General features: G+C 36.6%; 1 protein-coding gene and 1 long non-coding RNA gene across 8 annotated transcripts in view; one reads left to right on the top strand and one right to left on the bottom strand.

Moving 5' to 3' along the window:
• LOC105334064 (profilin-4) overlaps window positions 1-14,845 on the bottom strand; it is a 43,595-nt gene that overhangs the window by 17,446 nt on the left and 11,304 nt on the right. For 4 of the 7 annotated variants that reach the window (XM_011437368.4, XM_011437367.4, XM_011437369.4 and 1 more), the window contains exons 2-5: window positions 14,070-14,198; window positions 12,744-12,878; window positions 12,328-12,433; window positions 12,012-12,217 (exon numbers count right to left, since the gene is read on the bottom strand). In XM_011437368.4, coding sequence (XP_011435670.1) covers window positions 12,189-12,217; window positions 12,328-12,433; window positions 12,744-12,878; window positions 14,070-14,198 — 399 coding nt within the window. In that variant the 3' untranslated portion in view covers window positions 12,012-12,188. Of the gene's footprint in view, window positions 1-12,011; window positions 12,218-12,327; window positions 12,434-12,743; window positions 12,879-14,069; window positions 14,199-14,375; window positions 14,437-14,542; window positions 14,816-14,845 lie in introns of those variants that run through there. The other 3 variants (XM_011437365.4, XM_011437370.4, XM_066070664.1) reach the window with 3 other exon arrangements.
• LOC136271660 (uncharacterized) lies at window positions 13-1,399 on the top strand. Its single transcript, XR_010709593.1, has 3 exons — window positions 13-208; window positions 364-501; window positions 713-1,399. It is a non-coding gene; the product is annotated as an uncharacterized lncRNA (long non-coding RNA).

Here is a 14,845-nt window from a genome sequence, read left to right as displayed (position 1 = left end):
GTTACTCTGATATTTTCAACATATTTCAGGTTGGGACAAACTTGCAACCATGTGGCAGGTCTACTTTTCTGCATTGAATCTGCAAACAAATTAGGCCTTACATCTTGCACCTCAGGCACGTGCATATGGGTAAAACCATCTGAAAAGAAACTCCAGCCTGCCCAAATAAAGAGCATGAATTTCAAAAAGTCAAGACATGGTAAATCTGGTGTATATATATATATATATATATATATATATATATATATATATATATATATATATATATATATATATATATATATATATAATGCTACATATGGTGCATGAATTTGTCAAGTGAAGTCATTGTATGACTATCATGTTTTACATATTTATATCTAGTGACCAGACCACTTGTTGGAAAGAGTAAGGCTGACTATGATGTAATGCCTGAAGCAAACAATGACACTGAGGCCTGGATTCAGAAAACTCTTTTAGCCTCTCTGAAGGATGCTATTCCAAACGCTTGTGTATTCAAAGGTATATTAAATTAGGAATTTTATTACATGTATAATTATTTTATATTTCTTGATTCTTAATCTAACAAATAGAGGGCAACTGGAACTTGAATGATTTTAAATTAGATAAAAAGGTCTAAAGAAATAAAAAAAGATACTTGTACTGTTATTTATCACTAATGAAATATTTTGTTCTCGGGTCTTCTGTTGGTTATTTCTTCTTTTTATGATAGGAATGCACACTACTGATGACCAGGATACCACACTGTTACCTGTACCAGTGAACCAGAAAGAAACAGCTGATGTTATGGTTTTTGATGTTTCAAACTATTATATTGACAATATGGTTAAAAACAATGTAGAACATGTCACAGAGACTGAGGTTCAAGCCATTAACAACCTCACCATGGGTCAATCATCCAACCCCCATTGGACAGAAATGAGGAAAGGACGGATTACGGCATCAAATTTCTATGCTGTCCATACAAAAGTGGAAAGTTATAAGAGAAACGCTACACACGGTGACATAAAGCCTTTGCTTTCACGTATAATGGGATATAAAAATGTTAATCCGAATGTGATGTCTTTAAAGTATGGACGAGACATGGAACCCATTGCTAAAATTGAGTTCATGAAAATGTACAGAAAAAACACAAAGATGTATCATTTGATGAATGTGGTATATTTTTAGATGTTGATCACCCCTATTTAGCAGCTTCCCCCGATTCATTGGTATCATGTTCTTGCTGTGGTGAGGGTTTAGTAGAATTTAAATGTCCTCTCATTCCAAAATGTTCTACATGTTTTTCTTTTTGCAAATGTAATTTGCCAAGTTGTTTACAAAACACTGAATCACTTACATTGAAACACGGGGCATATTATGGTCAAATTCAGGGCCAGATTGAACTTACAAAGCGAAAATGGTGTATATCCACATACATACATGCAATGGACCCTTTTATGAAAATATTGTATTTGACCAGCATTTTTATTCAGAAATGTCATCCAACCTTGAATTTTTCTATCATTCATTTGTTTTACCAGAGATTCATTCTAGGTCTTTGCAACATCTTTTGACCCAAGAAAGTTTAAATGTTCAAACACCGGAGCCAATGGAAATTGACAACAAGGTACATGTAGAAGGGGAGACACATTTTTGTCCTGAATGTAATATGGTTGTTATGAATGAAGTGACCAAGCTTAAAGAGCGTAGCATATATTGTGATGTGTGCAAACTTTGGTATCATTTTCATTGTGTTGGAATAACTGACAAATATGTCAAAAGTTTGTTTCCCTTTTTAGTAGTTGGCAATTCACCCAATATATCAGTAGCAACCCTGTTAATTGGTACTCCTCTTTCCACTATTTCCATGGGCGACAAGCGTACATCGGTTTGTAATCCAGGCCAGTAAAAGTTTTTCCTAATCCGAGAAAGTGTTTTGCTTACACCAAGATGGGCAGCTGTATTCACATCATGACAAAACTCTAACACAGTTCGTCTTTGGCTGATTGGCACTATTGCTTGTAGGCGGGTGGTATTCCCGTCATCCTCTTCAAATTTTCTATAGAGCTGGCCGTTTTGAACGGTCAGCCTATTCCACTGTGACCATAATGACTGGAGAACATATCCACGTCCTTTTATCTTGCTAAAGTCGGGTCTTGTGCTTTCTTTTATCCAGTTCTTCATCAAAGAAACATCAGTGTCCTCGTTTTGTTTTTCTCTAAGAGAAAAGCTTGGATCGTCTCTGTCTTACTTTATCTTCGCTTATAGTTCTTATCTCACTTTTAGATATGATTTCGTCTTTGTCCCAGTCTGACTGAAAACCACACTGGCGACATTGGATACGACTTAATGCATCCGCATTCTTGTGTTGAGCTCCCCAGGTCTGTGCTGTATTTGAAATTTGTTGGCACTCAGGATTTCCAACCAGCGAGCAAGCTGTCCCTCAGGATTTTTGAACTGGAAAAGCCATTTCAGTGAGCTGTGGTCAGTTCGCACAACAAACTCTTTTCCACATGCGTAGTGTCGGAAATGCTTCACAAAATTTACAACCGCAAGTAGGTCTTTTCTGGTTACACAATAAAATCAATATCTTCGTTCACACTTTGTCAAAGTTCGACTTGCATACGCTACGACTCTTTCTGTTCCATCAATGTTTTGTGACAAGACTGCGCCTTTTGATACGTTGCTTGCATCTGTATCCAAAATGAATGGGTGGTTAAAATCTGGATGACCAAGTATTGGTGCATTGGTTAGCCTAAGTTTTAAGGTATCAAAGGCTGATTGACAATCAGATGTCCATTTGAAGTCGGCTCCTTTCTCTGTAAAGGTATGAAAACATTTGGGAATGCTTGAGAAATCCTTAATGAACCTCCTATAGTAACTACATAACCCGAGAAAAGAGCGTACTTCAGTGACATTCGTAGGGACTGGCCAATGCTCTACTGCTGCAGTCTTGGCTGGATCCGTTGCTACCCCTTCTGCTGACACCACATGTCCAAGGTATGTGACCTTCTTTGCAACCAGACAACATCTCTTTGCCTTCAACTTAAGTCCAGCGCCTTTCAGTCTGTCAAGTACCTTCCTGAGCTTTGAAAGCATTTCCTCAAATGTCATGCCTGTCACAATAATGTCGTCTAAAAAGACGAGACATATGTCCCAGTTAAGGCAAGCCAATACGCTTTCCATTCGGCGTTTAAATGTTGCAGGAGCATAGCATAAACCAAATGGCATGACATTGAATTGGAAGAGTCCTCGACCAGTTGCGAAAGCGGTCTTTGGTTTGTCTTCTTGATCCATCTCTTCTTGCCAAAATCCCGAGAGAGGTATAATGTAGAGAACCAGGAACTAACACTTAGTTGGTCCAGTGACTCGTCAATTCATGGAAGAGGGTATGCATCATTTATGGTGTTACTTTTCAATTTGCGATAATCAATGCAGAAGCGGTATTTGCCGTCCTTCTTTTTAACTAGCACAACTGGTGCTGGCCATGGGCTATTAGATGGCTCAATTACTCCTCTTTCCAGCATGTCTTCTAAATGTTTATCAATTTCCTTTGTAAGGTGGGTGTGCACTCTTCTGGTTGGTATCTTAACAGGTCGAGTTGTCCCTGTATCAATCTTGAGTGCGCCCCAAGTCACTATCTGACTTAGCAAACAGATTAGTGTACTCATACAAGAGAGTATGTGCATCTCTCTTTTGCTTTCGTGTCAAATGGTTAGCCGTCTTCTTTAGCATTTCCACGAGATCAGGTCTTAGCTTTTTGCTTTATTCCGTCATGTCTTCTTCAGATGATTCCACCACTTTGACCTCACTCAGCTGTCCAATTACTGTTCCTGGATAAATGATCTTGGCTTCTTTCCCCACATTTAGTAGTCGAGCAGCAACTGTCTCTTGTGGTGAAACGATAGTTCTTGCGGTGACAAAACCTTCTTTTGGTGTTCCTGATGCAAAAGGTTCTACCAAACAGGTACTCGTTGGAATACGATTGTCATCCTTTAAAACTTGTCCATCTGTTAATATTTCAGCTCTTGGAGGTATGCTTACTGTCTTGATTGCCGTTATACCAATATAACCTTCTACCAGCAGTGGTATTCTTTTATCCTTTAACAGAAGTACCTTGTGACTCACGTCAACTGAACAGAAATTCGCCAACATCAAGTCCAACCCTACTATTCCGTCAGCGTTTATCTGAGCTACCAGTGCATCGTTGTGGATCACCATGTCATCGATGGTCAACGTTAGGTCTGTCTTGCCTAAGACACACAATTCACCACCATTTGCAGCTAAAATGTTTTGCATTGAAATCTGCAGTCTTGGTCTTGTTTCTTGTGGCATAGTCTCATACAGTGTCTGCGATAATAATGTGAATTGCTCCAGTGTCGACCAAAAATTTGGCATGCATTCCGTGCACCTTAACCTTGATGTACAAACCGGCATCTTCCAATGACGACCCTACGCCAATTGATCCGTTTGATCTACAAACTGGTTGAACATTACTTCTAACAGGTCTGCTCGATCCCTTTGTAGCATTGTTATTTTCGTTTTCACATTGTCGCTTCTTTACATTTGGACAGTTACGCTTAATGAGACCTTCCTTGTTACATCCATAACAACCACCTTGTCTGTCACCCGATTTTCTGTCGTAACTTTTACGAGCGGACTCTCTTGTCTTCAGTTGTTTAATTCCATTAGTCAGGGCATTCATGTCAGCCTCCATTGACTTCATCCATGCCTCCATTGATGTCTCACTTGCTTTTGCTGTTGTGACTGGAGTTGTTTGCTCTGTATTTGAGACTCGTAGATGACCTTTAGATATCTGATTCCGCCCGATTGTAGGCCTTCAGCTCCACAGCTAGGCGAATTGCCTCGTTCAGATTTTGAGAACGTTACTGATTAATGCGGATTCTCATTTCAGAATCTGTTAGGGCGTCAATGAATGAATCTTTGGCCAATGTCTCACGTACTTCACCAGGAGCTGATGCGTAGGCCAAATTTGTTAGTCTTCTAATAGCCTGTCCTAACTCCGATATAGACTCTGACGCTTTTTGTCTGCGTTCCTTCAGCTGTACACGATAGAAATCTGTTTGATTTGGAGGGGAGAATCTTTCCTCTAATGATCTGACAAGTGTGCTGTAATGTTGGCCATTATCGCTTGGTAGGTCCCATAATACCGACTGTGCATGTTCACGTACCGACACAGCCAAAAACAGTCCTTTAATTACTTTCTTCAGTCCAACCATTCCTCAAAGTGCGCCTTGTAGTCGAGTCATGAAGATGTACCATCATACGTGGCTGGCTTAATAACCTGGATGGTTCCTGATCGGCGTGTGTCTGTTGAACTATTTGGCAGAGGCGAGTAAAAAAAACGCCTTTCACAGTGTCGTCAAGGGCAAAAGGTGTAAAGCCTTTTGGTTTGCTTTCTGCTGGATGTTTGACCTTAGGTCGTGCACCACCGTACGTCTGCTGACATACCGGCCGCGGTTTTTTGTCAGTCCTCTGTGTCGCATATCCAGACTCTTGGCTTGTCATCTTTGGCTGTCCACCTTCGGCAGTTGGTGTTGACTCTGCATCGCCTTTCATTTTTGGGAGTTGATTTTAATCAACTCTCCTATGCACTTACTCGCGCAAAGCAAAAGTGAAACAGTGTTTGGACCTAAGCACAAATCAATACCGCTGACAAAACTTAGTTCTTGAAAATAATCGATAAATTCGATGATATGTATTCTGAAGCATTGTTTTTCAAGAAAACTTATTTATTAATACCGTGAAAATAGTAAGATTTTAAATTGTACATACAGTTTAGATATTTTTTAAAGCCGTATGTATTCCTACGCTAGAGTTCAATGTAGTCTCGTTCAACCAGACGCTTGGCTGTATCCGTTAATATCCGACAAAACAGAGTTTCTCTTGCTTGTCCGAGATAAACGGAGACAGTCGAGCGTTTGGTTGAACAAGACAAGAGTTCAGTCTTGCCTGGATCCATACAATTTCTCAGAAATATTTCGATTACTGATACTACTTGCCATGCAAAATCACATATCGTTGATTTTGAATAAATGATAATCGATAAAATCAACTCCCGTCAGTACTTCAGTACTTTGATCTTTAGTGTCTCTCCATCCTCTCTATTGTGGCTGTCAAACTTCTGTAAGAATCCATGGTCAACAAAATCCCGCACGCTGCCACCAAATTATGTAATGTGCAACGCGGCCGAGCTGTGTGTTTTACACTTGTGTATGTCTTACACCCAAGCGTTGCACCAGGTCCGTTAACCTGTTATCTCAGATTTTTGTTGACCACGAGAATAATAAGAACAACTAGAGACGAGCTCGTTGCAAGCAACGATTAGGTTTTCCGTCGTAGCTGCGTCATACTTGTGACGTATTCCAAAAAATTGATAGCTGACCATAGTACAATATTAGATGTGTAAACACTGAGAAACAAAGTATTATATATCTGTGACCGCGTAGATTTTACGGTGATAGAGAATTCGTCTGGATCTGCATCGGTCGTGTGCAGTACGAACCGGGTGAGTGGATGTTGGCGTAAAGTGTATAAGGTAAAAGGTTGTGGCGCGCTGTGGGCCGTAAGCTAAAACGAAGGGTAGGTTTGCCGTATTCCCGAAGGTCCACCAGTATACAGTTCCAGAGAAATAAACAGGCAATTGATGCAGGATTCCACATTATTGGACGAGACTCAACGATGGCAACATTATAACAATTTAACAGACAGACATGTTACAAACAAGTCGGACGTGGCCAGTAGTGGCCTCCGGACTCAAGACTCTTGGAGAGTCGGACGTGGCCGGGGCTGGCCGCCGTATTCCAGACTGCGCATTGACAATTTCACATAACTATTTTTAAGAATCTTAACAATGAGTATAAATTAACAGGTAATGATATAAGTAAGCTAAGTGAAAGGTTCACAGATATAAAATAATTAAATAAACTCAATGAGTCTTTGATGTCCAAGAAATGAATTGCACAATGTTGTTTTAAGAGATTAGCAGTCGTTGAGACATGACACTCTGTCTCTTTGAAATCACATATAAAGTCTGAAAAGTGTCAATCACTAAATAAAAAAGTAACTTTTTAAGAAATAAACTGTGAGAAAAAATTACGAAACAGATGTTGAATTTTACAAGTAAAGTAAAAAAAAAATTATAATTGAACAGTGTATTTTGCACGATGATACTACATGTTTATAAGCAAATACAGATCTTAACACGTTGTCTCTAGTTTGATTCGCCGCATTTTATTCACAGAGTGGGACTGTGGTTATGCCCGGTACGAAGGTAAAAAGACCATTGGCAAACGTTTTACACGCATTTTTATCGAACGCAAGCGCCAATTAATCTCTTAGTATATCATAACAAAAAATGGACCGAACTGACAACAATTGTTTCTGCAAATACTGACTATAAATTACGAAAACATTAAATTGAATACTATAGAAGAATTAAAAATTAATTTCTTTACAACTTTGCTTCAATAATGCATTAGAATTTTTTATTCCTTTTTAAGTTATTGACAAGAAACTTTGGACGCCTCTAACTCCCTAATTATAAGGGCCAGTCCCTTTTTCGGTATACCGAATGAAAGGTCTGGGTAAGACCAAGAACTTTTAAAATACATCTTATAACAAATTTTTATCAGGTAGAAAACTAACACGGAAAATACGCGAATTTTTTTTATTTTTTTTTTCTTACCTTTGTTCCAACATCTATACCACCCCTTTTATTTGCATTTAAATAATAAATACAATATATCTCGCACAAATTCAATGTATTAGCTTCCAAACCAGCCCATCTTTGAGACTCTGCCAGTCATCGTTAAGGCTAAACCTACTAAAAGGGGAATAACTCAAAACCGGATAGGGATTTTCCTCAAATAAAATATGCAACGACAACATCACGCGGCATGTTATCAGTCCTGAAAATTTCAAAACAATCGGTGAACAAACGAGCGAGATATTAAGGATCAAAGTTGGCGTCTAGAAGAAAAAAAAATAATAAGAAATTTTAAAAATTTTCAGAATAATAGTAAGGTGTTCCGCTCCCAGCGGAAAACCTTAATTTCCTATTGATTGGATAACCACTAAATGTGGTCGACGGGTATCTCCCGCAAATATAAATCACTGTTGTTCTGCCTTCCAAATAATAATCAAATCACTGCGTCAATCTTGCGCTTCCTCCACCTCTGCCTGTGGTGCACCTCTATCAATGTCTGTGCTCTACTTGTAATGCCTTATGCAGGACTTATATCCAAGAGAACACAAACTCGGAGAGAACATAGTAATCTATTCCAAAATGCCTTATTCGGGTCTTATAAATGGCAATAGACCACTGTATACCTCTATAGTAGCTTCGTACAATTCGTGGCAATTAAATGTGATGCATACAACGCAGTCTCCCTATGATCTGGCAGTTCTCACATATAAATAAAAATTATTAACATTCACCGTTCTGATTAAGAAAATGTTGGTCTTACGTTTTAGCAAAACTAAAAATAAAACCAATTTCGTCACAATTCTATAATATGTAACGGTGTTATTTAACAAACTGGTAAAAATGCAGGGGGGGGGGGGGGGGGCAATGCCGCAGATATTTCACCTTAATTAATCAGTAATAATATCGTGCGTTACTTGTACCATTCCTTTTATCATTTCTAACAAACAAATAAATTCTGTAAAATAGTGACAAGCATTGTGTTGTAAATTTAATCGGCAGGGGTTTTTTTTGTATTATTACAATCGGGTTCGTTTTCGGGTGAGTGCGGGACGGTTCGCCCCTAAAGACCTTTCGCGCTGAGACGTTTCGCCCCGAGATGTTTCGCGCCTATTAATTATGTGGTACAACAGTAAATTGATATCAGCATGGAGAGCCTCCAAATAATGAGTTATAACACCTTAGGGTAATTAGAAATTTGATGAGACACATAATTATGATTGCTTGATTTAGATGTTTTGCGGCTTTTAATTATGTGGTAACAGTAAATTGATATTAACCTACCATTGAGAGCCTCTAAATAAGTTTTAACACCTTTGGCTAATCAAATTTTTCTAATATATGATTATAATTATATATATATATATATATTAACATCGGATTATAAATTTCTGTTAGCCATACTTTTGTGGAAATGCCGAGCAAAATTGAATTATTGTCGCCCTGTACAAAAATTTATCTGTTGTATATATAGAGGATATCTATATTGTGTGATTTTATATTTGCTTTATCCAACGAGTTGAAATGGTGTATATATTCGCGAGGCTTGCCGAGCGAATATAACCATTTCAACGAGTTGGATAAAGCAAATATAAAATCACACAATTATAGATGTTCTATTTATCTCATACAATTTGATTTATATTATGAAGCTTTTGAGACAGTCCCTTGTGTGACCCAAATTGGTTATTTTTTTTCAAAGATTAAAAACGATGATGCAACGTTGTGTTATGCGGCTATTGTGACCTTGCGCAATACAATTTAGTACGTCATTCCTGAGATAAATCTAACTGTTTTAATGTAAAGTTTCACTGAAATAAACCTTAAAATAATTTTTTAGCTCTAGATAATTTTTCTTAGAGCTTATTCACTTGATTAAATGGAAATTCCGATTAGAAGACTTGAATAATCAAGTTTGTTGACATACACAAAGTTGCGAATGCTCGTTAGTTTGAATTGACTCGAACGAGGAACAGTTGTTGATGCATGATGTTTAATAACACAAACACTAGGCTAGCCTAATGATTCGAAGTTGAAAATAATGAATAAGGATGCTTACTGGTGGTGGAATAAAAGTCTCATGAAACATTATTTCGGTAAGTTCTTGTATATAAACACAACCAGAGCGCTCTGTTTTCATCGCGTCGTCAGGATGAACTCCTTGATAGTTAACGTAATTTATAGTTTTATAAACTTCACAAAGCAAATTGAAAGTTGGAAGTGGGCTAAATTTATCAAAAATCTTGACAAACAAGAAAAAAGGGTTTTGTGGTTACGGTTATGAATAACATAAAAGGTGTGGGGGCAAACCCCCCCCCCGCCGGTTCCGACGCCTGTGCTACGCAGTTATGTGTTTTCCTTCATATTTGTAATTTAAATCTTTGACAAAATCAATTTTATATTAATTTTTGTAGTAGATATAGTTATGTTGAAAGTACTAGCAAATCTTCGAAAATAGGTCACTGAAGCGTTGAAGCGAGGGGCTATGTCAAAAGTAGTTCCGACCGGAAGTATTTGATATAGCATCACCCGTGTGATATAGCAAAGGTTTATCACACGGGTAATATACACCACACGTATGAGATAAATATTCCTTAGAAGAGAAATCATTCTACTGACAAAACTTAATGATTTATTCAAATCTTATTTATCATAAAAGTTTAATTTCACCTCTTTAGCTTGACATGGAGAGCCTCCAAATTAGTTATAATATCTTAATTAGAAAACCGATTCAGACACTTAATAATGATTGCTAAACAAACATAATTATATTTGAACGTGGATAGAATAATCGCTTTTTACATTATTAAAATTATCAGTGAATGTACCACATTAAACATGATCATTTGTAGATATGTTTTCAATAAAGTCAATTTTAATTATATATATATATATAATTATATATATATAATATAGGTGCGAAACGTCTCAGCGCGAAAGGTCTTTAGGAGCGAAACGTCTCAGCGCGAAACGTCAATAGGGGCGAAACGTCCCGTTCCCTTTTCGGGTTGGGCTGTTTAACTGTTTGGTTTGATTCAGGGTACAGAAGACGGCAAGAAATGATATTGTGCATAACAGTGCATTGTTTTCACAAATTTTTACCAACGAATACAGAATAGACTTGGCGAAATTCCAGGAGATGAAATAAAGAGTATTATTTTATCTATTTTGTATAGTAATGTATTTAATTTCTATATCAACTATATAGTTTTAATTTCCTCTGTTCTTTTATCTCTGATTAAAGCATGACATCTCGTTTACAATAGCTCTGAAATAGTTGTGTGCTTGGAAGCTTTCATAGAATAATACAAACCGGTAGGGGACGTGTATTGCTTATGCAATACTCTCAGAATGCTTGTTAAACAGGTCATTTCTTTGATAAAATAAACAAACTTGCTGCACTGATTACTTTGTATAGCATTGAATTCAATGCTTATTTTTGGATATTGTTAGTCAGGCCTTATTGCAAACAAAATAAATATTGTGTGTTAGCGCAATATGATAATTTGTCAATGTTTATTTGTAAGAAATATTTGTGTATCATCGCTTTAAAGCTATTATAAACCTCTTTTTCAGGGATATGCATAATTAGGAACAGCCATGATAAAACATGTTACATGTATATACCTGTAGTTCGCTTCTGCAGATTAAAATATAGTGCCAGAAACTTTGTCAAAAAGTCTTTTTTATTTCGAGGAATAGATATGACTTAACAATTATTTTTCATTAATACATATCAAATTGGTTATGTAAGTTTGAATGTTTTAATTAATTTTACAAGTATTAATCTATTCAAAGCTTGCAATGACGTTTATTTGTGCTCATGCATATGCCATGATCAGGTTTTTCCTGGTATTAAAAAATGAAAATCACAGATTTCCAATGCAAACATGGGGGAAATATACAGTTAGAGTAAATATTACATTTATAAATTCACATATCAAGTGTCTTTGCCTGTGATAACACTACATATTAATTTTGTACTAAATAACCCATAACTTCAAATGACACCAGATTGAGGCGCCAGCGGGGTTTGCTTATTTATATTTAAATATTTAATTGTACCATGGTTTGAAATTATATAAATATAATATGGAATCATTCTTTGAATATTATGAGATGATAATTTCGGTCTAGGCGAGATCAAATCTATCATAAACCCCTTTGGGCTTTATTGGATTTGATCACTATCACTTCATAATACTCAAAGAATGATTCCTTATTCCTTAAATATACCTAAACTTCTTGTCTAAGTTTTACAGTTAACAGCTGCCTATAATAAATTCAAAACCAACGATCTTGGTCATTTTTTACAATAAAATCTTTAATATAGAAATAAAGCCACATTATACAACAAATAAGTAAACATGAGAAATATAATATCAAAATATGCTTCAAAATGATTGTTCAGTAAAATGTATACAAAACATTTATTGGTACATGTACATGTATCACAGATCCTATCGGCTATTTTTTGCTGTTATTTTCCTTTTTCTTTGAAATAATCAGCTGAAACAAAAAAGTAGAATATATTGATAAAATGTATTAAAATAGGACAAAAATAAGGGAGTTAACTCTGTATTTTACAGTGAAGGATATTCTTTAGTAAGGTGGGTTACCTAGCTTTTCCACTGCTTCTACACACACACTAGGAAACATGTTTTCTGTGTATGTGGCCACAATGAGCATCGACTGAGTTTTCACCAATATCAAACCTCGTTTATCCTGTTTAAGATAATAATCTAAAATGCATGAGCTATTTAGCAAATCTTGTACGTACCCTATAGAGAACAAAATTTATTTGTAAGATTTAAACAAGTAATACACGTACAGCTGGGTACAGATTTGACTTTGACAGTTTAATTATAAGATTTATAAGATACATTGTTTTCATGTGACTAAATTCAGCCAATCAGAGAATTGATATTGAAACTTAATTCTGAAACACAACCATCAGAGATAGAGCAATGTATCAATAAAATTAATCCTCTTTATGCATTCCAGCACATAAGGCAGCTTGTAAATGTATACTTACACATTTCCCATATATGGAGTTCTTGTCGGCACGAACACATTTGTATTGCTGGTCATCGAAGTAAATGCCTTCTTCCCGAGTCTGGGGTGGGTTCTTAAAGGCATCCAACATCATCTGCACTTGGTCATGATGGAGCTGTACAATTAGAACGAAAGTCTTACAAAAATAAGCAACCATCACTATACAATGTTTTATATACTATTATATTATTTACTAGATAAAAAGTTTCTTGGGAGCATAAATCTGAAATCATCTTATTAAAAGCTATTTAATGCATCAATAGATTCTGACTATAGAAAATCTCTCTCAAATCTGTGTAAGATTGACTGGTTTCAGTAGTTGTAATATGAACAATGGATGGCACTTCCTCCTATAGTACATTAAATGCAAGTGAACAATATGTGTACTTAAACTGACCATCTACTTAACAGCCTGTAAATACATATCAACATTGAAGCCCAAATAACAGTCGAGTATTCATGTACATGTACTAACATTAAAGCTAATGGAGCAAGCTCTGATGCTACAGATCTGTATACATGTACTTACTTTGAAGCCCACAGAGCTAGCTCTGACATTACAGCCCTGTATACATGTTCCTACATTGAAGCCAAGAGAGCTAGCTCTGATATATTGAAGCCCACAGAGCTTAGCTCTGACATAACCCTGTATACATGTTTTAACATTGGGGCCTGCAGAGCTAGCTCTGATGTTACAGCTCTGCATAAAGAAGCCTACATGCAGAGCTACCTCTGACCAAACAGTCCAGTATACATGTACATACATTGAAGCCCATGGAGCTAGCTCTGAAATAAAAGCCCTGAATACATGTACCGTACTTACATGAAGTTCACAATGCTAGCTCTGACATTACAACCCTGTATATATGTACTTATTTTAAAGCCCTCAGAGCTAGCTCTGACATTACAGCCCTGAATACATGTACTTTCATAAAGTCCACAGAGCTAGCTGACATTACAGCCCTGTGTACATGTACTTACATTAAAGCCCACAGAGCTAGCCCTGACATTACAGCCCTGTATACATGTACTTACATTGAAGCTAAGAGAGCTAGCTCTGATGTTACAGCCCTGTATATATGTACTTATATTGAAGCCCACAGAGCTAGCTCTGGCATGACAGCCCTGTATACATGTACATGTTCTTACATTGAAACCCATGGATTTAGCTCTAATATTACAGCCCTGTGTACATGTACTAAGTACACTGAAGATCACAGAGCTAGCTCTAATATGTTACAGCCCTATTAACACGTACATAGCAAATTGAATCTCTTAAAGCTACATGTTGCACTGATGTACTTACATTGAAGCCCACTGAGCTAGCTCTGACATTACAGTCCTTCCGTCTGATAATGGCGCAGTGATGTACATGGTCTGTCGCAATCAACGAGTCGTGCAGAAGATTCTGCAGCTGGTTCATCTTAACAGCGTCCTGTAAAAGTGATATATAGAACCTCAGTTTTTTTTAAATCCATACTTATGCAAACTTGCATAACAAAATAAATAAATGGCTTAACTTTCAATAGAACTTCCAATACACATGCAAAGCAAGATCAATTAAATATATTCAAGGCAAATACTGCATGGGAAAAGTATTGGAGATTTCAACCTTTTTAAAAATTTAATCAAAACACCAGCCAAACTTTCAACTACAATGAATTATGACTCTGACTGTCAAGAAAACAAGACAGCTTAGAATAAAGGTTTTAAAACAATACACGCAATTATCAAAACAATCAGCATTGAATTTCATTTCAATAGATTTCAACTTGTTACCACCACATCCATATCAGATCCGACTTTTGTACTTCCTAGGTCATCCAAATCCATTGCGGATCACTTTTTTTTTTACCAATGACTAGAGAATATGTCTCACAGGTATTGAACGTAACAATTCTCTATAATAATGTGCTCCTTCACGCCCTTATAAAATTCAACTGTCTTTTCTCTTTGCCAAAGTAATATAAAGTACTTGATCAACACTGAATTTATGCTTGACAAAGAAATGAACATAAAAGGATCCGAGTCTTTTGAACAAGTTCTTTTAAAACTGTTGCTATCAATTACTTAATTTTCACA

Source organism: Magallana gigas, chromosome 9 (genome assembly GCF_963853765.1).
Source record: "Magallana gigas chromosome 9, xbMagGiga1.1, whole genome shotgun sequence".
Taxonomy (NCBI): Eukaryota; Metazoa; Mollusca; class Bivalvia; order Ostreida; family Ostreidae; genus Magallana; species Magallana gigas.
The sequence above is the reverse complement of the archived record's forward strand: the minus strand, read 5'-3'. Positions and strand labels throughout refer to the sequence as shown.